This window comes from Hyaena hyaena, unplaced genomic scaffold (genome assembly GCF_003009895.1).
Source record: "Hyaena hyaena isolate Hyena2069 unplaced genomic scaffold, ASM300989v1 scaffold_18, whole genome shotgun sequence".
Classification (NCBI taxonomy): Eukaryota; Metazoa; Chordata; class Mammalia; order Carnivora; family Hyaenidae; genus Hyaena; species Hyaena hyaena.
The window spans coordinates 6,965,981-6,992,111 of NW_024080649.1; the positions used below are offsets into that span (position 1 = coordinate 6,965,981).

At 47.4% G+C, this 26,131-nt stretch overlaps 1 protein-coding gene and 1 pseudogene across 2 annotated transcripts in view; both read right to left on the reverse strand.

The window, feature by feature from the left end:
• Window positions 1–270: 270 nt before the first annotated feature.
• The window catches only part of IL34 (interleukin 34), a 61,240-nt gene continuing 35,379 nt past the window's right edge, over window positions 271–26,131 (reverse strand). The window contains exons 2-7 of one of the 2 annotated variants that reach the window (XM_039221554.1): window positions 11,288–11,702; window positions 5,630–5,763; window positions 4,448–4,525; window positions 4,001–4,159; window positions 1,217–1,352; window positions 271–985 (exon numbers count right to left, since the gene is read on the reverse strand). In XM_039221554.1, the coding sequence (XP_039077485.1) occupies window positions 813–985; window positions 1,217–1,352; window positions 4,001–4,159; window positions 4,448–4,525; window positions 5,630–5,763; window positions 11,288–11,315 (708 nt within the window). In that variant the 5' untranslated portion in view covers window positions 11,316–11,702 and the 3' untranslated portion in view covers window positions 271–812. Of the gene's footprint in view, window positions 986–1,216; window positions 1,353–4,000; window positions 4,163–4,447; window positions 4,526–5,629; window positions 5,764–11,287; window positions 11,703–26,131 lie in introns of both variants that reach the window. The other variant, XM_039221545.1, reaches the window with a different exon arrangement.
• LOC120224414 lies at window positions 16,968–18,307 on the reverse strand (annotated as a pseudogene).

Genomic DNA, 26,131 nt, shown 5'->3' on the forward strand with positions numbered 1-26,131 from the left:
GCAGGGGCGGGAGGGGCCAGGTCCTGGATCAGGACCTGTGCCTTTGAATACCTCCACTCTGTTCCTGCGGGCAGCTACCTTGGGACAGCCTGATGGAGCCTGGGAGGGTGGCCGGGAGGCACTGAGAAGGATGAGGCTGACATCCTCTGCCACATCCATCTCGCTGAGATTCTGGCAGGTCTGGAAGAAACTCACTCCCTCAAACGCCATTTCCAGGCCCCCAGGCTAAGGCTTCATCCATTCCAAATCCAAATCTTCAGACCCAGGTCCCAGGGCTGGACTAGCTCCCCTCTCTCCCGCCTCCAGCACTTGGGGTTTACCTTTGCAGATGCAAACTGAACCACAAACCGAAACAAAACAAGCAAGTGTTTAATAGAAAATATAAGAGGGACTGGAAGAGCATCCACTGTGGCAAGATGTGGTGTCTGGCTCGGCCCCGTCCCCATGCTCACCCACCCCCCACACCTGGCCCAAGTCTTGCCTCTTCAGGCCTCAGGAGACGCCAGGCACCACCTTCAGGCAGGCGAGGCAGCCCAGGTGGTGCAGGGAAGGGACGAGCTCTGTCCACTGTCAGGGGCTGCTGGGCCCCCGCCGCTCCAGGTGAGGCCATGAGGTACAGAATGCAGGAAGCTGAGCCCTTCTCAGGCACAGAATCTCCCCTCAAAGGAAAAACCTGGGGGGGTCCCCCCACGGCCCTCCAGACAAGTCTCAGGCTCCACCAAACTCCTGCGAGAGCACCTCCAGCTGCCCCACACAGGTCACCACACAGGCCACTCGGGGCAGGAGGCCTCTACCCTGTGCCCTCAGCAGCCTCACTGAGCCGGGGGTCCAGTGTTGGGTCCTGGGGAGCGGGGCAGGGAGATGAGGGGCTGCTGGGGCAGAGGGTACAGCTGGGCAGCTACACACTGCGATGAGGGCTCCGGGCTGTGGGACTGAGGGCTCGGCACCTCACAGTCCTGCCAATTTAGGACGGAACTTTGTTTACCTGCAGGGAACAGTGGGGGTGGGGGGGAAAAGCGCAGGAGTGGTCAACACCTACCTCGGCTCCAGACCAAGCCTCACTGTTCTTGGCCCCGGGGCCCATCCTGGCTTTCAGAAACGTCCTACAGCCCTGGGGAGTGGAGGGCGTGCCCGAGAGGGTCCCGGCTCGGCTCAGAGACCTGGGCTCAGAAGCCCGGCGTCCTGCCCCCAGCCCCTTCCACTCGGAGCTCCTTACAGCAAGAGCAGTACAGCAGTTCCATGACCCGAAAGCAGTTGTCCAGCAGGGCTTTGGGTCGCACCAACTTCCGGCTCAGGCTGGGGGCGCTCAGGAGCGACACCACCGCTTCCACCTTGGGGCTGACCTCCGAGTCCTGGAAGGCGGGAGACCCGTGGAGACAGTCAGGACCACAGGCACCACCACCCCCAACACTAGTGAAGACGCAGGGCCACGTCCAGGAGAACCCTGGAGGTTGCCCCACCGGGAGCTGCACGAACCTCAGAGAAAGGGACTTCCTGTTGACAGGAGGCTAATGGGGAATTTCTCTCCCTCTTCCTGCAGGTGCCAGGTTTCCTGGGAGGGTCCCCCTCGACGCCCCTCACCCAAGCCAGACACAGAGGTTCCTGTTTTCCATCTTTGGGAAAATGATTGCGGGGGGGCATCCTCGCCGTGCTTGCCCAGCCCCGGCCAACACCACACAACCTGGGCTGGGAAGACTGTCCTCAGGATTCAGAGACCTACTCTGTCCTCAATGAAGGAGACAAAGGACCCTCATGAAGGTCGTGTCATGAGGATGCCTGGGTGCAAGGCACACGGGCTGGGCAGGTCTCCGGCTCCAAGCTCAGGTGCCTCTCTGACAGTATTTAACAACAGCCAGCATGGTGTGGGGGGCAGGAGGGCACAGTGGGGGGACCAAGCCGGGGGCCAAGGCTGTTGCAGAAGACATTGAGTAGAAAGGAAATGTGGGGCCTGAGCTGGAGGAGGGCCTTCCTAAAGGTGGTGTATTGAGTCGAATTGTACTGGGTTGTGACCAGCCAATCCCCACCCCCCCAAAAAAAGCCATGTCCAATTCCTAACCCCTGGTACCTGTGAATGTGACCCTATTTGTAAAGAGGATCTTTGCAGATGGAATTAAGGATCTCCAGGTGAGATCATTTTGAATTTAGGGTGGGCCCTAATGCCTGGCTTCCCTGTGAGAGAAAGGACACACGGCACAGAGGGAAAGGCCATGTGAGGGCCGAGGCAGAGGTTGGAGTCATGTGACCACAAGCCAACAGCAGTAGCAGCCAGCATCAGCTGGAGGAGGCAGGAAGGTCCTATTTCCCTAGAACCTTCGGAGAGAGCATGGCCGTGCAGGTACCCTGAGTGCAGAGCTCCTGTCTGCAAGCCTGTGGCAGAAGAACTTCTGTAGTTTCACACCACCAGCTAGTGGTCATTTGCCACAGAAACCCTAAAAAGCTAATCTACAAGGACTTGGAAAGAGAAGCAAGGGTGACAGGAGGGAGAAGGGACCTTTCCCCACGGCCCAGCAGGGATAGCCCACTGCCTACCAGATGCTGGGCACATTTGGAATGGGTCATAAACAGTTAACTCTGTGATAAAGAAGAGGCTGGTTAAATCAGGGGCCCCTGGGTGACTCGGTCAGTTGAGTGTCTGACTCTTGATTTTGGCTCAGGTCATGATCCCAGGGACATGGGCTTGTCCCCCACATGGGCTCACAACACTCAGCACAGAGCCTTCTTGGGTTTCTCTCTTTCCCTCCCTCTCTCTCTCTCTCTTTCCTACTCTCCCTCTCTCTCCCCCTCTCTCAAATTAAAAAAAAAAAAAAAAAAAAAAGCCAGCTAGGGGCATTTGGGTGACTCAGTCAGTTAAGCGTCCAACTTCAGCTCAGGTCATGATCTCAGTTCATGGGTTCAAGCCCCACATCAGGCCCGCTGCTATCAGTGCAAAGCCTGCTTCAGATTCTCTGCCCCTCCCATGTTCTCTCTGTCTCTCTCTCCAAAATAAACATTAAAACAAATTTTCTTTAAAGCTGGGTAACTTTGAACTCTGAACAACCTGGGTGGAGAGGTCTCAGCCCACCCAAGCCTCCTCTGCAGCTCCCAAGAGCTCAGAGTCAGACTCTCTCGAGAAAAATCAAGGATGCAAAACTCTCTCTTCAGGTCAGCTTCCACTCACGCTGCCCACAAAAATGAAAGAGCCACCAAGGAGAAGGCTGGGCCTCCAATCCTCTGCCAAAACCAGAGCCTCACCAGAACTCCCAGCAGCTGCGGGCTTCTAAGCCCAGGTGTCACCTAGCTCACAGCTCCAGCTGGGCAGCAAGTGGAGATCCCAGGGCAGGGGTCCCCAAGACAAGTGTGCCCCGGGCCTCTGAGGACACCTGGCACTAGGGAGGAGGGGAGAATGATGTGGGGAGGGGCTCCCACAGCACAGACGTGGCCTGTATGGACTCACACTGACCCCGTGACCTTACTCTGCAGGCTTTTTAGAGGATGCATTCCTGAGGCCTCAGCTCACCCCTGCTGAACAGGCAAGTTATCAGAAACCTTATCATTATTATTATTATTATTACCTGGAAGTCTATACTTTATACTAGGGTTCACTCTCTGTGTTGTACGTGCTGCGGACTTGGACAAAGGCATGATGTCATCTGTCCATCATTACAGTGTCATACAGAAGAGCTGCATAGACCTAAAAACCTCCTCTTTTCATCACTCCACCCACTCATGCTTCCTCCCCTGTTTCCCTGCAAAAGGAGCCTCCAGAAACAAAGCCAGAGGGTTCAATGATTTGCCCATGATCACAGAGCAAGACAGACAGAGCCTAAACATCTCCTGGCCTCTAGCCCAGGCCACCCACTGGGCACTGCTGGCCTTCTCTTCCTCTCTCCCATACATTTCAGGACATGCTGGAACTTTCCATGTGTTTCCATCCTCCCTCAACATTGCTTAGCCAACACGCGCGTGCGCGCACGCACGCACGCACGCACACACACACACACACACCCTCTGCACAGCTCACCATGAGGCCTTGCTGGACATCCAGCAGCAGCGTATGTACCTCCTCCAGGAACTTCCAGGATGGGTGGCCCTCTAGCAACACTTCCTGCACCGACTCAGTAGCACTGAGGCTCACCCAGACCCACAGATATCGCAGCTCCTGCTGGCTGACCCGAGCCCTCTGCTGTGGGGACAGGAGAAATCGTTGAAGCCCTTAGACTTGGGCCTCTGGACCCTCCCCACCACTGCTCTGACCACCCACCACCCAACTTGTGCCCACAAAGAGAGCAGACCACGGGCATCCACTGTGGATGGGAGCAACCGTGGGCCTGAGCCAAGGGCAGGCTTGCTTGTGGGGCTGGAAAGGGCCCCAGGCAACACGACCTGCCAAGAGCAATGTGCCTCTCAGGCTGGGCCCACGGCGTGTCCCTTGAGGCAAGGGTCTCCCAGCCCAGGAGGGGTTTCTCACCAGCCTGGTGATGTTGGCCATTCTGAGCACCCCCTCATAAGGCACGCTGACCCTGTAGTTGATGGGGAAGTAGTGTTTCTGGGGAAGTACAAGAACAAACCATGAGGTCAGAGTCACAAAAGGCTCAAACAGCCTCCCCCAGCTCCCAGACAATTTGGTGCAGGAGTTGAGGACCAAGGACCAGGCCTTTGATAGCAAAGGTAGCCTTCTATGAAGAATATGCACTTGGGGGGTGCCTGGTTGGCTCAGCTGGTTGGGTGTCCAACTTCGGCTCAGGTCATGATCTCACGGTTCATGAGTCTGAGCCCTGCATTGGGCACTGTGCTGACAGCCCAGAGCCTGGAGCCTGCCTCATATTCTCTGTCTCCCTCTCTCTCTGGCCCTCCCCTGCTCACATTCTGTGATTCTCTCTCAAAAAAACCCAAACATTTAAAAAAATGTTTTTAATGTTTTATTTATTTCTGAGAGAGAGAGCACCCAGCTTTTGTTCAGGTCATGATCTTGTGGTTCATGAGTTCGAGCCCTCCATTGGGCTCTGTGCTGACAGGACCTTTCCTCAGATTCTGTGTTTCCCTCTCTCTCTGCCTCTCCCCTGCTCATGCTCTGTCTCTCTCTCAGAAATAAACATTTTTTAAAAAGAAATTGCTCTAAACTTACTATGGTGCTGCTTGCACTGTTCTGGCAATATACTAAAACCACTGACCATATGCTTACACAGGTGAATAGCATGATATGTGAGTTATAGCTCAGGAAAGCTGTCAGAGGGGAAGAAAAAAAAAAAAAAAAAAAAAGCCTTTCAGAGCCACAGTGCCACGTGGGCTTCTCTGCCCTACACAGAGCCGCGCATTCCAACCTCTAGGTCCTTATGTGCCCTGCGAATATCCAGTGCCTGGAGTTCCCCCAAGGCCTCCTGGAACCCATTTCCTGAGTGACAGGGTGAGTGTCACCTGGAGATGGGATCAAAGGTGAGATCAAGTAGCAGAAGCAGGAGGTCCCCAGGAACAGCTGGCAGGAAAGGGGACAGTAAGTGTGGACCAGGTACCCTGATGTGTGTGGGGGAGAAAGCTGGAGAAAGGGGCCACGGTCAGCTCAGGGCTAAGGCCCCAGACGTCCTACACCCCGTGGGGCCAGGAGTTTGGGAAGGGGAACACAGTGGGGGGGCGGGGGGGGATTCACAGTTACCATGTACTGAAGGCGGTTCCTGTACTGCAGCTTGTCCCGAAGAAAGCCGGTGACTGCGCACTCGTCACTCTGGGTCAAGGGCCACATCTCCAAATCCTCGTTCCCCAAGGCCATGCCAAGGAGGATCCCGAGATCTGTGGACCATGCACAACAGGAACATGGGAGTACCCTGCCCTGCCTGTGCAAAGCTGTGCACATCTGCCCTCCCTCTTCCCCGTCACAGGAGGGACAGGGGCACAGAGCCCCGAGGAGGCCTTCCCACCACCGGGGATGTTTCCCCTGGGGCCCAGGCTCAGACAGCAAGGCCAAGCAAGCATGAGCAGTCTGGCTGGTAAACCCCTACCCTTAGCCAGCAGAGCCCCCCACCTGCCACACCCTGAGGTTGGTGTCCAGTCTCCTCCCCACTCCTGCCCCTTGGGAAACCACCCCCTACACCATTTAGGGCTGATGTGTCCTCAAAGTCTACGTCCACATTTCCATCTGGGAATTCAGGAGATGTGGACTTTCTAGCTCCAGCTCCACAAATGACTCTTGGGTGACCAGAACCAATTTCCTCTCTGCTCTAACTGACCTCGGCATCCCTCTCAGAGGTACAAATAACTACAGCCCTTCCAGTTTGCCCATTCTGAAAAGCAAGCAAATCAGGCTGTTTCTTTTCCCTGCCAGCAAACAAGCTGCTGTCTCATGAACATTACCAGCCTTTACCACTAGGTGACACTGTGACTTCAAAAACAGCTTTTCTGATCCCCAGAATTGAATACGCTTACAAAAAATAGCTGAGAGGGGCATCTAGGTGGCTCAGTCAGTTAAACTTCTGACTCTTGGTTCCTGCTCTGGTCATGACCTCATGGTTTGTGAGTTTGAGACCGGCATTGGGCTCCACACTGATGGTGCAGGGTCAGCTTGGGATTCTCACTCCCTCTCTTCGCTCCCCCCCCACCCCCCCACACACTTAATCAACAAAAAAAATCTGAGAATTTGCAAAAAATATGAACAACAGTCATACTGATCAGAGCAGAAAGGAAACACAGAGGAGCAGGAGATGTATCCAAAACATCAAACTCATCAAAAAAGGTAAAGAAATACATACTAAAACAATCAGGTGCCATGTTTCACCTATCAAAATGGAAAGTGGGTTTTTTAAATTTCATTTTAATAAAACTTGGTGCTGGCAAAGCAGTGAGGTAGGTCTCTTATCCTGGAAAGCAATTTGGCAATTTTATTATTAGTGAACTTAATAATGTCCACACCCTTTGACCCATTAAACTCATTTCTAGGGATAAAGGTGAAGAAAACAAAAAAAGAGACCCATCACCAAAAGATTTGTGGACAAAGCCTCCCATTGCCGTACTCTGTTATAATAGTGAAAATCTGTGAATGGCCCAGATGTTCATTAATGAATGGAGCAAATAAAAACCACATTGTCAGGGAACCTGGGTGGCTCAGTCAGTTGAGCCTCTGACTCTTGGCTTCGGCTCAGATCATGATCCCAGTGTCATGGGATCAAGACCCTAGTCAGGCTCTGGGCTCAGCCAGCACCCTGCTTGGGATTCTCTCTCTCTCCCTCTGCTCCTCTCCCTCATGCACACATACTCTCTCTCTTCTCTTTCTCTAAAATAAATAAGATGAAAAAAACCACATTGTCAAAGAATGTTTATGATATGCTTATGTGATAAAAATATATATACTTGGGGCGCCTGGGTGGCTTAGTCGGTTAAGCGTCCGACTTTCGCTTAGGTCATGATCTCGCGGTTCGTGGGTTCGAGCCCCGCATCGGGCTCTGTGCTGACTGCCAGCTCAGAGCCTGGAGCCTGGATCAGTCTGTGACTCCCTCTCTCTCTGACCCTCCCCTGCTCACACTGTCTCTGTCTCTCTCTCTCTCCTAGAAATAAATAAAAATTAAAAATATATATATATATATATATATACTCATGATATGCTTAGTAAAATCTTAAAGCATGACTAAAGGCACCTCCTCTGGGTGTCACAGCATGTGAATTACGTTCATTACATACACATGTGCGTACAGAGGAACTGCAGTGGACGTGTAGTGGAAGGCAATGTATCAAATCTCTATGGAAGATTTTTATCTTCTTTATATTTTGTAGGACATATTTTATATTCTACAATCAATACATTATTGTTATAGTCAAAAGCAATAATTTTTTTCTTTTTTCCCTCCAAAATAGCCAGGTTTGACACACCGCTGGTCACGAGTAGGAATTACTGATTGGACCTTCCCTACTCACCTCCCTGGAACTTAGGGAGACTTTTTTTTTTTTTAAGTTATTTATTGAGAGAGAGAGAGAGTGAGGGAGAGAGAGACAGCACAGGGGAGGGACAGGGAGAGAGGGAGAGAGAAAATCCCAAGCAAGCGCCACACTGTCAGCAAGGAGCCAGATGTGAGGCTCCAAATCACAAACTGTGAGATCAATGACCTGAGCAGAAATTATTGGACCCTTAACGGACTGAGCCACCCAGGAGCCCCAGGGAGACTTTTGTTCTTGATCCCTCACCGGCCTAGGCCTGCTTATTGTCACTTACTCTCCTCAGTCCTGCTGCAAATGCCTGTGCTCCAGCTGGGCCCTCACCAGGAGCATCCTGGGTGGACTCAAGCCCCATGCCCAAGGTGGGCTACAGTCCACCAGCGCCTCCTCTCACGGAAATCTGCCAACCGCATTTTCTCAAGGTGGCAAATTTGCAACACACCTTGCATTTGCTATCTCTGCCTCTTCCAAAGTGCTTGACCCGATATTTGGACGAAGGAACAGATCAACACACTCTGAATGGGTGCGTCTGTGCGCATGCTGTCTCACCTCTAAACCATGAAGCCCCTCAGCTGAGGACCCCTGCACATCAAGATCATTCCTGGTTCCCAGATTTTGCTCACACTTTGCCCCTGCCCTGGGTACCCTCTCACACGGCAGACCTCGTTCAAGGTCTCACCATGACGCCATCCTCTCCCAGCTCTCCCCTGCCTGCACCAGCCCCCGCAATCTCTGAGTCTAGCACCATCTGTCCGACTCACTCGCTGTCTTGACCAGACAGCTTGGCCCCTAGTATGTGAACACCACATGATCTCATTTACTGAGCACTTTGGGGGTTCAGCTTGAGCAAGGAATCAGGAACATACACCTGCATTTTCTGGAAAGCTAGCTAAGCTCCAGAGTGTCTGATTCAGCAGGTCTGGGGTGGGCCCATTGAATTTGTATTTCTAACAAGTTCCAAGATGCTGTTGCTGTCGGTCTGGGGACTGCACTTTGAGGACCACTGACCTCCAGGGACGGTTGCAAACTGGTGTCCCAACGGCCACATCTGGTTCACAGAGTTTTCACCTAAAAATCTGATTTTGTATCTTGTCTTTAAAAATCAGTATCTGTCCACACCTGGTCCTCTTTCTCGTGTGGCAGTCACCCATGACTGCTCACTCTACGTTGGAAATCCTACCCTAGCTGCCCTTACCTGTGTCCTGGTCTGGGGTCTCTGGGGCCTGCCACCTGTGGGCTCCAAGGAGGGACTGAGTCCTAGAAAAGCACTGTGCCACCCTGGCACGCATGGGCGGCACCAGAAACCCTGTCCTTGGATAATCTGCCTTCCCCCAGACTCAGACTTCCTTTAGATCTGCAGATTGACCACCATTTCCAAATTTAAGCCTCTTTTCTGCAGCTTCCACCCTGAGAAACAGGCCAGCAAACCGGGACAGCATGGCCGTAGACTCGCCGCTGCTCTGCACCCCCAAGGGCCCCAAAGCCAACGCAACCCTGTCCCTGCAAGGGTGTCATTCTTGCCCCCACAAGACAGAAGAGGAGGCTGAAGAAAGAGCAAGTGAGGAAGGAGCTCCCTTCCTGGGTCCCTGGCTGGGAGGGGGAGGGGCTACACTTCTCCTGAGGACAGTCCCTTGTGCAGGGACAAATGAGGACCATCCACCACCACCACCCCCAAAAACAAAATGGGAACCTGCGGAGGGAGTTGAATAGTACCCCCCCCCAAAGTTCTTGTTCACTTAGAACTTCAGATGTGACCTTATTTGGAAATGGGGTCATTACAGATAAAAGGCCCACCTTGAATGCAATGGCTGGTGTCCTTCTAAGAGGAGAGAACGGAGACATGTAGAGGGAAAGGCCATGAGAAGACAGACACAGACTAGGGTGATACAACCACAAAAGGCGGCATGCCAGGAGCCACCAGAAGCAGGAAGAGGCGGAAAGGAGCTTTGGAAGAGGCGTGGCCCCGCCCACACCTTAATTTTAGACTTCTGGCCTCCAGACCGGGGACAGAATCAGTTTCTGTTTTAAGTCACTAAGCTACAACAGCCCATCTTTCTCCAACACCCTCCAGCATCCTTCTATCTACAAGCCCTGATCTGCACCCCTCCCTCCCTCCCACCCCACAGCTAATCCCTGCCAAGGCCATGCCTTCCATTCCTACGCCATCTCACAAACAAGACCATCATCACTTCCTGCCCAGAAGGTTGCGACAGCAGACACAGACTGATCTTCCGAAAGCAGAGTAACTCCCAGTCACAATCCCACCCCCAGATTTTAAATCTTCCAAGGCCCCCTGCTGTCTGATTTTCAAGGCCTCCGTCATCTGAGCCCAAACTGGCTTTCCAGCCCAGCCTCTCACAGTCCCACCTGCTGAACCTTTGCTCACACTGTTCCCTCTACCTGGGACCCTGTCCTCACCTTCCCACCTCTACCTGTGTGAACACTGTCCATTTCTGAAACCATTTCAAGTGGCACCTCACCCATACTGCTCCTCTTGCTCCTCACGACCTGGAAAGTTCCAGAACACTGGGTCTAAGTCTTGCTCCCTGTTCTGAATGCCCTGAACTTTTGCAGTATCCTGCAAGGGCCAGGCTGGATCCCTTGCAGGATCAAATCCCGGACCTCATCTGGGAGTTCCTAGCACCTAACTCCATGCCAGGCATTGGAGAGAGGGGCGCAAGCCAGCCTGGGTCCTTGTTGCCATGACAGTAACTCTCCAGGGGGCATGTGGGAGGCACCAGAAAAATGTGTTGAATTTCAGTCAATTCAATTCAGTCTTGGAGTCTGAAGGGATCTTGGTCTGGCCTCCCACCAGTAGGAGAGGCTTGAGGGCTTTCTAGACGCTTTCTGTCCTCATTTCAACTTATTTTTTCTTTTTACCTACAACACTGTTCTCTGTCTTTTAATTTTATTCTATTATGGAGAGGGGCAGAGGAAACAGGCTGCCTTCTCAAGCACCTGGCGCCACTTCTCCCACGTGTTTTGTTGCCCAGACACTTTCACAAGCTTCCACCCCCGGCTGGCCACACCCAGGGAGGCCAGAAATCCTCTCTGCCACTGCTGTGCCCACCCCCCATACACAGCAGCACCAATGAACCTAAGAAGGTAACGCTGCCACTTGCCCCCATTGCCTCCCCCTTTCCCTTGACCACCCACTGATGGTGCCCACCCAGCCTTGGACTTGTACCCACCGTGTGGGTCTGAGCTGGGGTCAGCTAGAGAAAGGGCAGAGGGCGGCCACGGGAGTCCCAAGGCTGTTCGTCTGGGAAGCATCGCAACTTCTCAGCAGCAAGAATGGCCCCGTTGCCATGGTTACAGCAGAGCCAGGCTCTGGGCCAAGGCCTCCCGGGGCAGTCTCCAAGGACTCCCCCACCCCCACCCCAGTACTCACAGTGCAGCCAGGCGAATCCCCGGGGCATGGTGGTGCGCCGTGTCCCCCAGAGAGCAGAGGCGGTATCCCCAGCAGTGTGTCTATCCACAAAGGCCCAAGTGGGGCCTACATGGCCTCAGGTCAGCAAAGGTGGCCCAAAGCTGGGGAAGGGTTGACCACAGAAGAGCAGCCCGGCAGGGGGCGGCAGGTACTCCTGGGGCAGCTCCTGTCCCTATCTGCCTGGCAGTGTGGAGAGCAGCCGGGGGGCGGCAGCTGCAAGTCCCATGGCAGCCAGGACCTGCCCTGAGACAGTGGCCCCGGGGTCTTTCCCTCTAGAGCAGGAGGAGAGAGTCCCCAGCAGGCCCCTTGGAATCTGGGGCTGGGTTGTGCTTTCTCTGATTTCTCCGTCTGCAGCTGCTCAATGTGAAATCTGGCTCTGGAAAGAGAAAGGAGGAGAGAAACTGATTATGTAAGAGCAGTGCTGCCACTCAGCCATCAGCCGCAGGCACCAGGAGTCTATGTGTGTGCTGTACCCACCGCCTGGCAGGGACCCCCGGGAATGACTGGAGGCGCACAGCCCAGCCCTGGAGACTGGCTACTCTGGGAAACAGGCTCACACACAAGAAATGACTTCAGAACATCCCAAGGGCAGCACCGGCCAGGGAGTGAGTTCCTGAGTTACGATGACACCAGTTGGCAGCCAAGGGCCTGAACAAAAGCAGGACCAGGGAATGAAAGGCCAAGTGGTTAAATCAAGGGAGCTTCCTGAAGGAGGTGATGCTGCATTCAAGTAAAGTACCTCAGGCTACTCAGGCGACCAGGAGGTTAAAACAACAGAGCATTAATCCCTCTTTTTACATGCAGGTTTAGTCCCAATCTCCTGTTCCCCAAATCCTTGCCTCCCTCTTAATAGGGTTGCTAGATGAAACACCAGGTAGCCAGTTAAACTTGAATTTGACATAACAGCACATATTTTTCTTAGGATAATTATGCCACAAATACTTTTTAGTGTAAGTATGTCCCAAATATTGCATGGTACACACTTATATTTTAAAAAATCATTGTTATTTAATGATTTAATGATTCAATGTCATTTAATTAAACAATGAATTATTTAATTCCAAATTAAGCAAAAGTCCTGTATTTTTTTCCAGTTTATTTATTTTGAGAGAAAGTGTTTCCATGTGTGTGCAAGTGGGGGATGGGCAGAGAGAGAGGGAGAGAGAGAATCCCAAGGAGGCTCCGTGCTGTCAGTGCAGAGCCTAATGCAGGTCTCGATCCCATGACCCTGAGATCATGATCTGAGATGAAATCAAGACTCAGATGTTTAACTGACTGAGCCACCCAGAAGTCCTGTATTCTCATTTGCTAAATTTAGCAACCCTGTGATAATCACGGGATTGTGCTACCTGAGTGCTTGCCGTGAGCTAGGCCCATGGCTTGGGTTTTTATATTTACTGAATCCTCACAATAATCTTGCCAGGCTATAAAAATCTCATTTATATCAATGAAGAAATCAAGGTACAGAAAGGTTAGGACGCTTGTACAAGGTCACACAGCTTGTAAGCAGTGGACAGGAATTCAAACCCAGGCCACTGGTGGCCACTCCCACCAGCTGACATCCACACAACCACTCGCTCAGACACCCTTACACCCTTACCGGCTGAGCCTGGGGCTCTTGCACAGTCATCTCTATCACTCACTGGACTCTGAGATACAGGCTCTCGTCCCCATTTTGCAGATGAGTAAATAGGTTCTGAGAAACTGAGCTGGACAGTGACAGAGGCAGCTCTGAAATTCAGAGAAATTCTTAAATTCTCTGACTCTGTTCTGTTCCAAACCCTTGCCCTCCCTGTTCGGTCTGGAGAAACAGTCACAGGTTAATGGCAGGAGGAAAAAGCAGTATGATGTGGTCTTCTCCATAGTGGCATCCATCTCCACAGAACGTACCAGAAGTGCTGGCCCTTATCCTCAGAGGCTCCCCACAGACAGGCAAGGCCTCATACAAAGAATACGCGTGTTCCCCCCTCCATGAACACTAACCTAACTGAAACCTTTTGTTGTCGTTTTTGTTTTTAAGGTTGTGGAGATATAATGTATATACAGTACAATTCACTTTTTCAGTGTACAATTTTATGAGTTTTGACATATTCAGAGTTACCTGCTACAATAATCAAGACATAAAACATTTCCAGCTATGCAGAAAATTCCTTCCGGCTACTCCGTAGTCAGCCCTTCCTCCCACCCCCAGCCCCATGGAACAGCTCATCCGTGTTGCTGCAGTTCTGCCTTTTCCAGAATGCCAGATAGACACCATGTGCCCTTTTGTGCCGAGCTCCTTTCACCCAGCCGACTGCATCTGGGGTTCAGCCAGGTTGTCGGGCATGTTAGTGGGCTGCTCCTTCTCCTTGCAGAGTAGTATTCCATTGTACGGACACTAGTCAAAAGACATCTAAGTTGTTTCCAGGTTTGGATGATAACAAAGCTATTACCAGCCTCTGCATACAGGTGGTTTTGTTTTTTACGTTTATTTATCAGAGAGAGAGCAGGACAGGGGCAGAGAGAGAAGGAGAGAGAGAATCCCATGTAGGCTCTGCATGGGGCTTGAACCCATGAGCCATGAGATCATGACCTGAGCTGAAGTCTGATCAGCTCAACTGACTGAACCACCCTGGCACCCCATACAGATTTTGGTGTGGACGGAAGTTTCCACTTGTCCTGGGCCTGTCTGTCTGGGCTTGTGCTGCACAGCGGTTTCCTGTTCCCGCCAGCTGGGCCCTTCCCTCGGCCCAGCACTCCCTCACATGCATGCACCCCAGAATCAGGCTCTGTCCACGCCCTGCCACAGTCTCTAGGCAGCTTCCTCACTCAAAAATCTCCCAGAAAAGCCTTCAGTACTGAACCCCACCACACATCTAAGACCCCCAGACCCTGACAGAGAACCCAAGAAAGTAAGAAACGGGATCCTGGTCACCTTCATACCACACCACAGAGTCCTAACCCTGGGCACCTTCTGTGACCTCACTCTTTGAGCCCCACTGAAATAGAGAAATTGAGTGAAAACCAAAGAGGACACACAGCGGAGTTACCTGATGACATACAGGAGCTAGAGTGGGGATGGTGGCCCAGAGGGACCACCCACAGAGACGTGGGAACAGGGCAAAGAGGCCAGGCCAGTGGCCTGACAGCAGTCTGCCCAAGAATGGCCTTCCCCACACCTGAGAGGGCCCAGGGCGCCTCTCTCTCCCTGTCCCTCTCTCATGGGGGAAGGTGAACAGTTTGAGAATGTGCCTCTTCCAAGCCACTCCCAGTCGACCCCACAGCTTTCAGCAGTCATTACAAAGCTCACAAGGGCAAGTTATGCAAGAAAGTAAAACTGGGGTATTCTACATAGTTCAGTTGTGATTTTATTTTTAAAAATATAGGGGCGCCTGGGTGGCTTAGTCGGTTAAGCATCCAACTTTCGCTTAGGTCATGATCTCGCGGTTCATGGGTTCGAGCCCCGCGTCGGGCTCTGTGCTGACTGCCAGCTCAGAGCCTGGAGCCTATTTCAGAGTCTGTATCTCCCTCTCTCTCTGACCCTCCCCTGCTCACGCTCTCTCTCTCTCCTAGAAATAAAATAAAAATAATAATAATAATCACATTACCATTATTGCACATTCCCTAATCAATAATTCCTTATATCATCTAATATAGAACCCATGTCCAACTTGCCCTGGTTGTTTTTAAAGTGTCTTTTTTTAAGTTCCTTTGTTTGAATCGAGAGCCTAACAAGGTCCATTGATTGATGTGTCTCTACACCTTTTTTCCTTTTTTTTTTTAGTATTAAGATATAATCCACATGCCCTAAAATTTGCTATTTTAAAGTGTATAATTCAGTGGGATTCTTTTTTTAGTAGATTTACAAAGTTGTGCAACAATCGCCCACAATCTAATTCCAGAACATTTTCATCACCCCAAAAATAAACTGTATTCATTACCAGTTACTGTGTATTTCCTGCCCTGCTTCCCCCCTGCCCAGTCCCTGGGAACCACTAATCTGCTTTTAGTCTCCATGGATTTGCCTCCTCTGGACATTTCCTATCAATGGAGTCATATAGTATGTGGTCCTTTATGACTGGCTTCTTTCACTTAGTGCAATGTTTTATGGGTTCATTCATCTTGTACCATATGATACACTGAATGTTGTCCCCCTAAATTCATATGTTGAAGCCCTAGTCCCATATGTGAGGGTATATGAGATGGGACTTGTGGGAGGTAATTAAGGTAATTGGGAGGTAGATCAGGGTTAGACGAGGTCATGAGGTGGGATCTCACGATGGGATTTGTGTCTTTTTAAGAAGAGATACCAGGAACATCCATCTGACTTCGGCTCAGGTCATGACCTCACGGTTCATGAGTTCGGGCCCTGCATCCGGCTCTCTGCTGTCAGCATGGAGCCTGCTTCAGATCCTCTGTGCCCCTCTTTTTCTGTCCCTCCCCCACTCATTCTGTCTTTCTTCCTCTCTCTCCCAAAATAAACAAACTTTAAACAGTAAGAAGAAGAGACACCAAAGAAGTTTTCTCATAGTCTGTGTGTGCCCCCAGAGGAAGATGTGTGAGTACACAAGAAGGCAACCACCTGCCCCATTCTTGGGGCGCCTGGGTAGCTCAGTCGGTCAAGTGTCCAACTTCGTGTCAGGTCACGATCTCATGGTTCAAGCCCCGCGTTGGGCTCTGTGCTGACAGCGCTGAGTCTTGAGCCTGCTTCGGATTCTGTGTATCGCTCTCTCTCTCTACCCATCCCCTGCTCACGCTCTGTTTCTCCCTCTCAAAAATAAGCAAACATTAAAAAAAATTTTTTTTAAGAAACCAACCAGTCTGACACCCTGATCTCAGACTTCAGCCTCCAGAAGCATGAGCAGTACATTTCTGTTCTTTAAGCCACCCAATCTATGGCATTTTATTATAACAGCCCAAGCAGGCTAAGACATGGCATTTATCAGTACTTCATTCCTTCAAAAATTTTTTAAGGTTTTATTTTTAAGTCATCTCTACACTCAACCTGGGGCTCAAACTTACAACCCCAAGATCGTCACAAGTTCCACCAACTGGACCAGCGAGGCGCCCCTCCCTTTTATTTTTTTTTTTTTTAAGGGTCAAAACAGTTTAATCTCTTGTTTTTCCTTTTTAAAGAGGATTTTATTTTATTATAATTTTTAATGTTTATTTACTTTAAGAGAGAGAGAGAGACCAAATACAAGTGGGGGAAGGGCAGAGAGAGGGTGAGGGAGAGAAAGAATCCCAAGCAGGCTCCATGCTCGATCTTATGAACCGTGAGATCATGACCCGAGCCAAAATCCAGAGTCAATTGTTTAATCAATTGAGCCATCAAGGTGCCCCAAGAGGATTTTATTATATAATTTTTTCAAGTAGGCTCAACACCCAGTGTGGGGCTTGAACTCACGATCCTGAGATCAAGAGTTGCACTCTCTATTGACTGAGCCAGCCATGTGCCACCCCCACTTTTTTTTTTTTTTGCCTTTTTAAATCAAGTTAAACAGTCAAACAAAAATTCACAAGCTACTTTCCTGTCCACCCTCCCACACGCTTTCCTTCACCTCACTCACACAAACACCCAGGGTATCAAACTGAGGAAAAGAAGCTGTTGCAAGTACAAGGAGAAATGAAGAGAGGAGGTGAATTGTGTCCACATTCAAGTTCATGCTGAGATGGTTTCCTCTTGTGAGTCAAATTGAAAAAGGAAATTCCCTGGACCAGATGTTTCAAAGCTGAAGGTCCAGCACCACCCAAGAATGCCAGAGAAAATACAGTTTGCATCAAAGTCGCCCATATTCATGCCTTCCTCATCTGGGTCCTGCCCACTGTCAGAGTATGTCGTCTTCGTGGGACCAGTGAGGATAGTAAAAGCTTCTCTGACTTCCTTGAACTTTTTCTCCTCCTTCTAAACTTCAGCACTGGTTCTCCTGTGCCCATCTGGATGGTGCTTCAAAGCTCATTTTTGGTAAGTTTTCCTGATCTAGTCCTCAGAGGCAATCGTGTCCACTCCCAGAATCTTGTAGTAATCTTTCCTTGCTTTTCTTCACTCCAGCTGTGCGTTTTTTAGGAGCTGTGTATGTTCTTCTGTTTTCTCCATTGTCTATCCTGTTCCACAGTTGTGCACTGCCTCTTCACATGGTTCTGTGTCCATGTTACACTAAGCTTTTCCTGAGGAGACTTTTAAGTGAGTGGCATCAAGCTTCAATGCATTTGTGCAATCTTCTATTGCACCATCTCCTTTCCTAAGCTTGGAGTGATCTGTACCCCAACTATAGTGGAATTCAGCATTTGTTTTTATATTGTTGAGGTCTGTCCCCAAGGCTTCTGGGTACAGTTCACATGCCAGCTTATAGTTTCCTTCTTTAAATGTTTTATTCCCATCTTCTTTCTTTGCTTTAAGTGCTTTGGCATTTCTACAAGCCAGACAGTCATTTTGGTGATCAGGAGCCATCTTGGGAGCCCGAACGAAGAAACCAAAGTGACTTCTCAATACAGTCTTCATAATAAAGGCAAAGACCTCATTCCCCCAGAGTCATGCACATGGGTGGAATGTCACTGGCCACAGACTGTGGTTCTGGATAATGACCCAGCATTGCTAAATAGTCTGCTTTGGTGATTTTGAAGCAATGGCAGGTAGGGCACACTCTATGCAGAAAACCACTTTCCAAAAATCCTGCTTCTCAAAATCTGTTTCTGTTATTTTCTCATGTTCTATTACCATTCCTGAACTCCTATTGTGACTGAAAATTTTTTGACCCATTTCTAGGGCTCTCTGGAAACTGTGACACGCTACCATGGCATTCCCTAGAGATAGGGGACATTTGCCTTCCCATAGATGTCCCCAGGCAAAACCGTCATTCAACTTCGCTGCTGGCGATCTCCAAGAACTTTCTTGAACATTCTAAGCATCCTTAAAGTGGCTGCTCGATTCTCACTACAGCTCGTATTTTTAGGACACATATCTTTGTCCTTTGTATAACAGTTACAGGCTTCATTGTAATCTTTCCTGGTTCCCTCTTTACTTCATCGTGGAGCAGCTCTGGTTCTGTCACTGTCAATACCACATGGCAATACTCACGACAAAACCATCTTACCGCTGAGACCAGTACCTCATTCCTTTTTATTGTCAAATAATATTCCATTGTATGGATACACATTTTCTCTAGTCCTTCATTAGCTGATAGACATTTGAGTTGTTCTCACTAGGGGGCTATTATGAGTAATGCTGCTATGAACATTGTATGGACATATGTTTTCTCTTGGGTATATTCCCAGGAACATGGTTGCCAGGTCATATGGTCACTCTGTGTTTCACTTTTTGAGGGAACCATTCTGTCTGTTTTCCAAAGCAGTTTCCAAAGGGCATATCCCATCAGCAGTGAATGAGGTTCTGATTTCTCCACATCTTTATCAACATTTGGTATTCGGTGTCTTTTTTATTATACCCATCAGTGGGTGTGAAATGCTATCTCATGTATTTTGTACTTGTGTTTTCCTGATGACTACAGATGTTGAACATCTTTTCATGTGCTTATTGGCTATTTGTTTATCTTCTTTAGTGAAATGTCTATTCAAGCCCTTTGCCTGTTTTTAAATTAGCTTATCTTTTTATTTTTTATTTTTTAAGACTTCATTTTTAAGTAATCTCCACACCTAACATGGGGCTTGAACTCAAAATGCCAAGATCAAGAGTCGCATGCTCCACTAGTTGGGTCAGCCAGGCATCCCTATCGTTTTGAGTTGTGAGAGTTCTTTATACATCCTGGGTGCTGGATTCTTAACAGATATATGATTTGTAACTATGTTCTCCCATTTTGTGGGCTGTCTTTTCACTTTCTTGCTCGTGTCCCAGCAAGCACAAAAGTTTTTAAGTTTCATGAAGTCCAATTTATCTTTTTTCCTTTTTTCTTTTTTGGTTGTCTTTGCTTGATTTGCTTGTCTTTTTTGCTTTTTTAGGGTCCCACCTAGGAAACTGTTGCCTAATCCAAGGTCACAAAGATTTACATATTTTATTTTTTATTCTAAGAGTTCTATAGTTTTAGCTTTTTTTTTTTTTTAATGTTTTTAATTTATTTCTAGGAGAGAGAAAGAGAGACAGCATGAGCAGGGGTGGGCCAGAGAGAGAGGGAGTCACAGACTGAAACAGGCTCCAGGCTCCGAGCTGGCAGTCAGCACAGAGTCTGACGCGGGGCTCGAACCTACAAACCGTGAGATCATGACCTAAGCGAAAGTCGGACGCTTAACCGACTAAGCCACCCAGGCGCCCCTATAGGTTTAGCTCTTATATTTAAGTCTGTGATGGATTTGGAGTTAATGTTTATATATGGTATGAGGTAAGGGCCCAATTTCATTCTTTTGCATGTGGCCAGTTGTCTCAGCACCACCTTTTTTTAAATGACCATTTCCCCTCCATTGGATGGTGTTGGCACCCTCGGCAAAACTCAGCTGACCATAGATCTAGATGTCTACGTTGATGTCAGTAACAGATCATCTGGATTTCTGTAGATCTGTAGTAAGTTCTCAACTCTTAAGACTTTTTATTCTATAAAACTTTACTTTCCCTTTTTGTTGTTGGTGAAAAAACAAGTTCATTGGTCCTATAGACTTACCACATTCTGGATTTGGCTGATTGCATCCTTGGAATGTCATTCAATGTATTTATCTCTGCATACTTCAATACTCAAAAAGTTTCATTGGGCTGGAGTGTAACTTTCCTGCTGCCTTACAGCAGGAGGCACAACATGTTTTCTCATCCCACTTAGTGAGCTAATGCCATGTTCTTTCTCGGTGATTCATCTATTACAAAGTTCTCCATCAGCCTTTCATCAAACATTGATGATTCTAGCCATCATCAGTATTCCATTAGTCAATCCAGGTGGTGACTTTCTGCTTCTATCTTTCCTTCTACATTTATTAATGTGATTCTCCTAGAATAGTTTCCCTCCCCATCTATTTTCTTATCTCAAAGTTTGGTCTGTATATAAAAAGCAGGATAAAAGTTTGATTCTTTCCCTTGACTTACCTACCAGTTTTCAAAATGAGTTCTTTCCTAGAATCCTCCAAAGGTAACTAATGATGATTTTTCAGTATCATTTTACATTTATTAATCTTTTAATTTATATATTTCAACCCATTAAAGTTACTTTTTTTTTTTTAAATGTTTTATTTATTTCTAGGAGAGAGAGAGAGAGACAGCGTGAGCAGGGGAGGGTCAGAGAGAGAGGGAGTCACAGACTAGAACAGGCTCCAGGCTCTGAGCTGGCAGTCAGCACAGAGCCCGACGCGGGGCTCGAACCCATGAACCGCGAGATCATGACCTAAGCGAAAGTCGGACGCCTAACCGACTAGGCCACCCAGGCGCCCCATCAACCCATTAAAGTTACTTTTAAGTCAGATTTATTGAGGTATAATTGATATACACTAAAGCTCACCCTCTTTAAGTGTGCAGTTTGAGGAGTTTTAACAAATATATACACCAACACTATTCTGAGATCTGGAAATATTTCTATGACCCCAAAAACTTTCCTTGGATCCCTTTGCAGCCAATCCCCTTCCCCACCCTACACCTCTGGCGATCATTTATCTAATTGCTGTTCCTAGTAGGATTTCTCCTTAAAAAATATTATATAAACAGAATCATATAGTATGGTGCCATTTCTGTTGTGTCTTCTTTCATTTAGTGAATGTGTTGGGGATTCATGTTACTGAGTGTAGCAGCGGTCTGTTCCTTTTATTACTGAGTTAGTAATCCATCACAGTTTATCCATTTCTCAGTTGATAGACATTTGTGTTCTTCTAGGTTTTTGCAAGCATGAATAAAGCTGTATACATTGGCATCCAGATGGTCTTCAGTGGACATTTGTGGACATGTATTTTTGTTTTTATTAGGGAAATACCTAGGAGTGAGTCACTAGGTCACATGATAGCTGGGGCTTTACCAGTAAGAAATTGCCAAGTTGTTTTCCAAAGTGGCAGTTTATTATTCTTCTCGATGTTCAAAATTATTTCATCATTAGGCTAGTGGGAGCTCCTTACAGTAAAGTCCTGTTCTACTGACAGGACTCCAGGACTCTTCAATAACTTCCTTGCTTTCAAGCATGACTGGACATTTCTGCCTCATCTTGGACATTTCTGCCTCAGACTAGAAATCAGCTACTTTTCCAAGGAGCTCTTTAAGTGGGGACTGGTACTTAGAAACCACAGTCTGAACAACAGGGGTGCTTATGACTACCTGGTTCAGTGTCTATAAGCTTTTCAGGTAGACAGACCTACTAGGAAATTAACGTTTTTAAGAAACAGAAAAATAATTAATTTGTAGATAAATCATTATAATTATAAAGGTTTTTTTTAAACTTCTTTGGGTTATTTGCATTTCTTTTGTCTTGTGCTGAAAATCTTGTTTCTTAATGACACTTAAGATGATTATTTGTTTTATCCTTCTATACGGAGAGTAGTTTCAAAATGGTAACACTGATATTATAACTTTTTTAATATTTATTTTTGTTTTTTAATTTTTTTAATGTTTATTTTTGAGAGAGAGCAAGAGAGAGAGAAAGAATACAAGCAGCAGAGGGGCAGAGAGAGAGGAAGACACAGAATCTGAAGCAGGCTCCAGGTTCTAAGCTGTCAGCACAGAGCCCAACACAGGACTTGAACTCACAAGCTGTGATATCATGACCTGAGTTGAAGTCGGATGCTTAACTGACTGAGCCACCCAAGTGCCCCTAAAGTTTGTTTATTTTTGAAAGAGAGAGACAGAATGCAAGCAGGGGAGGGGCAGAGAGAGAGGGGGACACAGAATCTGAAGCAAGCAAGCTTCAGGCTCTGAGCTGTCAAGCACAGAGCCTGATGCAGGGCTCAAACCCACGAATCGTGAGATCATGACCTGAGCCGAAGTCAGACACTTAACGGACAAAGCGACCCAGATGGCTTAAGTCCATGCAGTTTAAGATTTCTTTGTGTTTTTTTCTATCTTCAGTTATCTCCCTACTGGAACTGTTAGTCAAAAAAACCATGCATTTTCATCTGTTATTTTGGGGAATTTAAATTTTTTTTATTTTAATTATATAAAATGCATAATTCCTAAATAAAAACTATGAAAAAGTAGGTTCAGAAGCTCCTAGCTTCCAGTCCCTATCTCTCTCCCACATTATTTCCCTCTCCCTCAAGATAAAACATTTTTATTAGCTTTATCTTTAAACTTTTTATATTTTAAAAGGGAAACATGTTTTTCTTTTTTTTTTTTTTTTTAATTTTTTTTTTTTATGTTTTATTTATTTCTAGGAGAGAGAGAGACAGCGTGAGCAGGGGAGGGTCAGAGAGAGAGGGAGTCACAGACTGAAACAGGCTCCAGGCTCTGAGCTGGCAGTCAGCACAGAGCCTGACGCGGGGCCCGAACCCACGAACCGCGAGATCATGACCTAAGCGAAAGTTGGATGCTTAACCGACTAAGCCACCCAGGCGCCCCAAGGGAAACATGTTTTTCAAACTTTGTCTTTTTGCCTATGAAAGGTTGCATATTATTTTTTAAAGTATATTGCTTTTTAAAAACTTTTTATTTTAAAATAAAACAGAGATAGGGTTGCCTGGCTGGCTCAATTGCTACAGTATGTGACTCTTGATCTCGGGGTTGTAAGTTCGAGCCCCATGCCAGGTGTAGAGATTACTTTTAAAAAATAATAATATAAAGTAAAATATTAAAATATTAAATATTTAAAATAAAACACAGCTATAGATAGCATAAAGCAAATGTACAGAAAACTATGCCTTATAATAACCACCCAATCAAGAAATAGAAAGGTTGGCCTGGCACCCAAAAAGCCCCTCCATGAGAACTATTCTAATCATAGCTCTTCCCAAAAAATTTAACCACCACTCCATGACAGCATTCACCTTGTTGTATTTTTTATGGCTTTATCAACCACACTTTTTATCAAGTTTGCACCCCTCGACACTACAGTTCTCAAGCTTTGTCCTTTTTTAAAATTTCACATATCTTTAAGGCCTCTCTTAATCTATGGGGTTTCTCCTCCATCCCATTCTTTCCCTTATAATTCATCTGTTGAAGAACCCAGGATATTTGCTCTCTAGAGTGTCTCCAATCCAGACATTGTTGACTGCACACTCACAGTATAATTCAATATGTTCCTTTGTCCTCTGTTTCTGCACATTGGCAGCTGGCTCAGACTCCAGCTCAAACTCTTTGTCCCCACTACAAGTGGAATTGGGATCTTTCAACAGGAAGTGTGTAATGTCTCTGATATTCATTCTTTTTTGATGTTGACAGCCACTGATGCTTAATGTCTAGACCCATTAATTCATCAAGGGTTGCTAAGTGTGATATTCTCACTTACTTTGCTATCTGATCAAGCCTTTTCCCACAAAGCAAGCAGAGGCAATAACAGATCAGCAGTTTTGCCAAGATGTCTGATATGAATGAAGTATTTGCTTTCCTCCCACATTTGACCTCTCTATGAAATCATCAAGGGCTTCAGGCCTGTGTGATCTGTTTTCGAATGCTTGTTTCCAGACAAAACCGGGTAGGATTCAGATAGGCACTGCCTTAACCCCTGTGATCCAAAGTCACCTGGAAGATTTTATCAAGAAGATCCACTCCTGAGTCCACAGACCAAATGCTTGCAGCGAGCTGTACATTTCTGGCAGGTGCTGCATGTATGTGATCATCATACACAGCCATCTGGGAGGATTGGCACTCATACAGGATCCCCAGGGCATCACCCAAGCTGGCATATTGTCCTGGGTGAAACAAAACATGAACACCTGCCCACTGCCACAGATGACCGAATCGCTAAAACAGGAAGACGCATTACACAGCCTCTTCTAGGAGCCAGGTGTCTAGCACACTATTTGGGCCGTATTTACATATACTGACATATATTCCTCTAGATCCACTAGGCTTTTCATTTAAATTAATTTGTAAAGAAAACTTTATAACACTCATCAAGAGAAAAAGAGTTCTCTCTTGCCAAAATGACAAAGGGACATCAAGGAAAGCAAAACAATATAATTAAATCCTGGTGAGAAAGCTTTGCCTGCTGAAGGCTCTGAGCTAGGGATCTGCTCCCTCCTTTTGGAAAAGAGAGATTAAGATTAGCAAGGGTTATAGAAGTCTCTCAAATATACTGGCACAGACTGAGTCTTTTCCCCAGAGAAGTAGTTCTCAACCAGGAGCTGGACTCTGTCCCCCAGGTGACATTTGGCAATGATAAGAGGTATTTTTGGCTATCACAGCTAAGGGTGGGGGTGCTACTGGCATCTAGTGTACATAGGCCAGAGATGCTGCAAATGCCCTACAACGTACAGGCCCCTTGACAACAAAGAATTTTCCAGCCCCAAATGTCAATAGCGCTGAGGCTGAGAAACTCTTCCTAGAGAAGAAGGGCTGAAAAAGAACAGAAAAGTAATTTCCTCGGTCTGGGATCCAACATTACTTAATACAGAATCCAGGTGCCCTGTAACACCATACAACATTAACCAGCGCTACAATGCCCTCACTTAGAGTAAACCTTAAATGAGGAGATGTCATGGAAGCAAGGTGACACCAGCCACCAGTGCCAGAAGGATGCTGTCATCAGATGGCTCAACTCAAAGGAGTCCACACATCAAGCAGCAGTACTAGATGCCATTCTGATAGTCACCATTATACTAAGAGTCCACTATGCACAGCCGCTGTGCTGGAAACTGGTGAGCTGTGGTGTCAGTAAGAACCACACAAGGGGCACCTGGGTGGCTCAGTCAGTTAAGCATCAGACTTTGGCTCAGGTCATGATCTCACGGTTCCTGGGTTTAAGCCCCACATCGGGCTCTGTGCTGACAGCCAGCTCAGAGCCTGGAGCCTGTTTCAGATTCTGTGTCTCCCTCTCTCTCTGATCCTCCCCTGCTCACGCTGTCTCTCTCTATCTCAGGAAAAAAAAAAAAAAAAAAAAAAGACACACAGGGCAGTGGGGGAGGCAACAGGTTTAAATAAATGAGTAGAAAACAGTATCATAGAAAGTGTGTGCAGCTAAAGGGAAGATGAGAAACACTAACCAGGGGACCCCAGGGTGAGTGGGGGGTCAGGAGGCTGAAAAGGTTTCCAAAGAAAGGCAATGATTCCACTTTCTTAACTGTCCCAAGAAGTGCCCTCTGGTTGGAAGCAGAGCTAAGTGAAAAGCAATGCATGGCTTCCAGAGCCCAGGGCTCCCAACATTTTTAGTGCTAATTTGTAGTATGGATAAAGATCCATAAATATACCCTAAAATAATTTTAAAGAAGGATGAAAGCTGTATGCCTGGAATATCTATTGTATTGCTATTTACATTTGCAGAAAGAAAACTGGAAACTTTAATGCCAAACTGCTGGAAAGCCATTGGCATAATCTTAGAACTAACTGCTATTTTTTGAGTGCTGACCATGGGCCAATGGGTTTACCTCTGGTGTAGCAAACTGATTATACCTTTTACTCCTTGTGGCATCTCTGTGAATTAACCCTCCCATTTACTGAGAAAAGAAAGACTCAGAGAAAACAGGACAAAGGAGTCCTTTCAACCAGTTCTGCAGAAACTATTGAACATCCCTAGACAACTTAATTAATTAATTAATTGTAACTCTTACCCCATGCCTTGCATAAAAAGAGTCTGAAATGGATCATAAGGTTAATTGTAAAACCTAAAACTACAAAAATTCTAGAAGAAAATCTAGGAGAAAATTGTTATGACTTTGAAGTGGACAAAATTTTCTTAAATATGAAACCAAAAGCACAAACCATTTTTAAAGAATGGGGATGAAGGAGGAGAAACAGGAACAAGTTAGAGTTATGCTATGTTA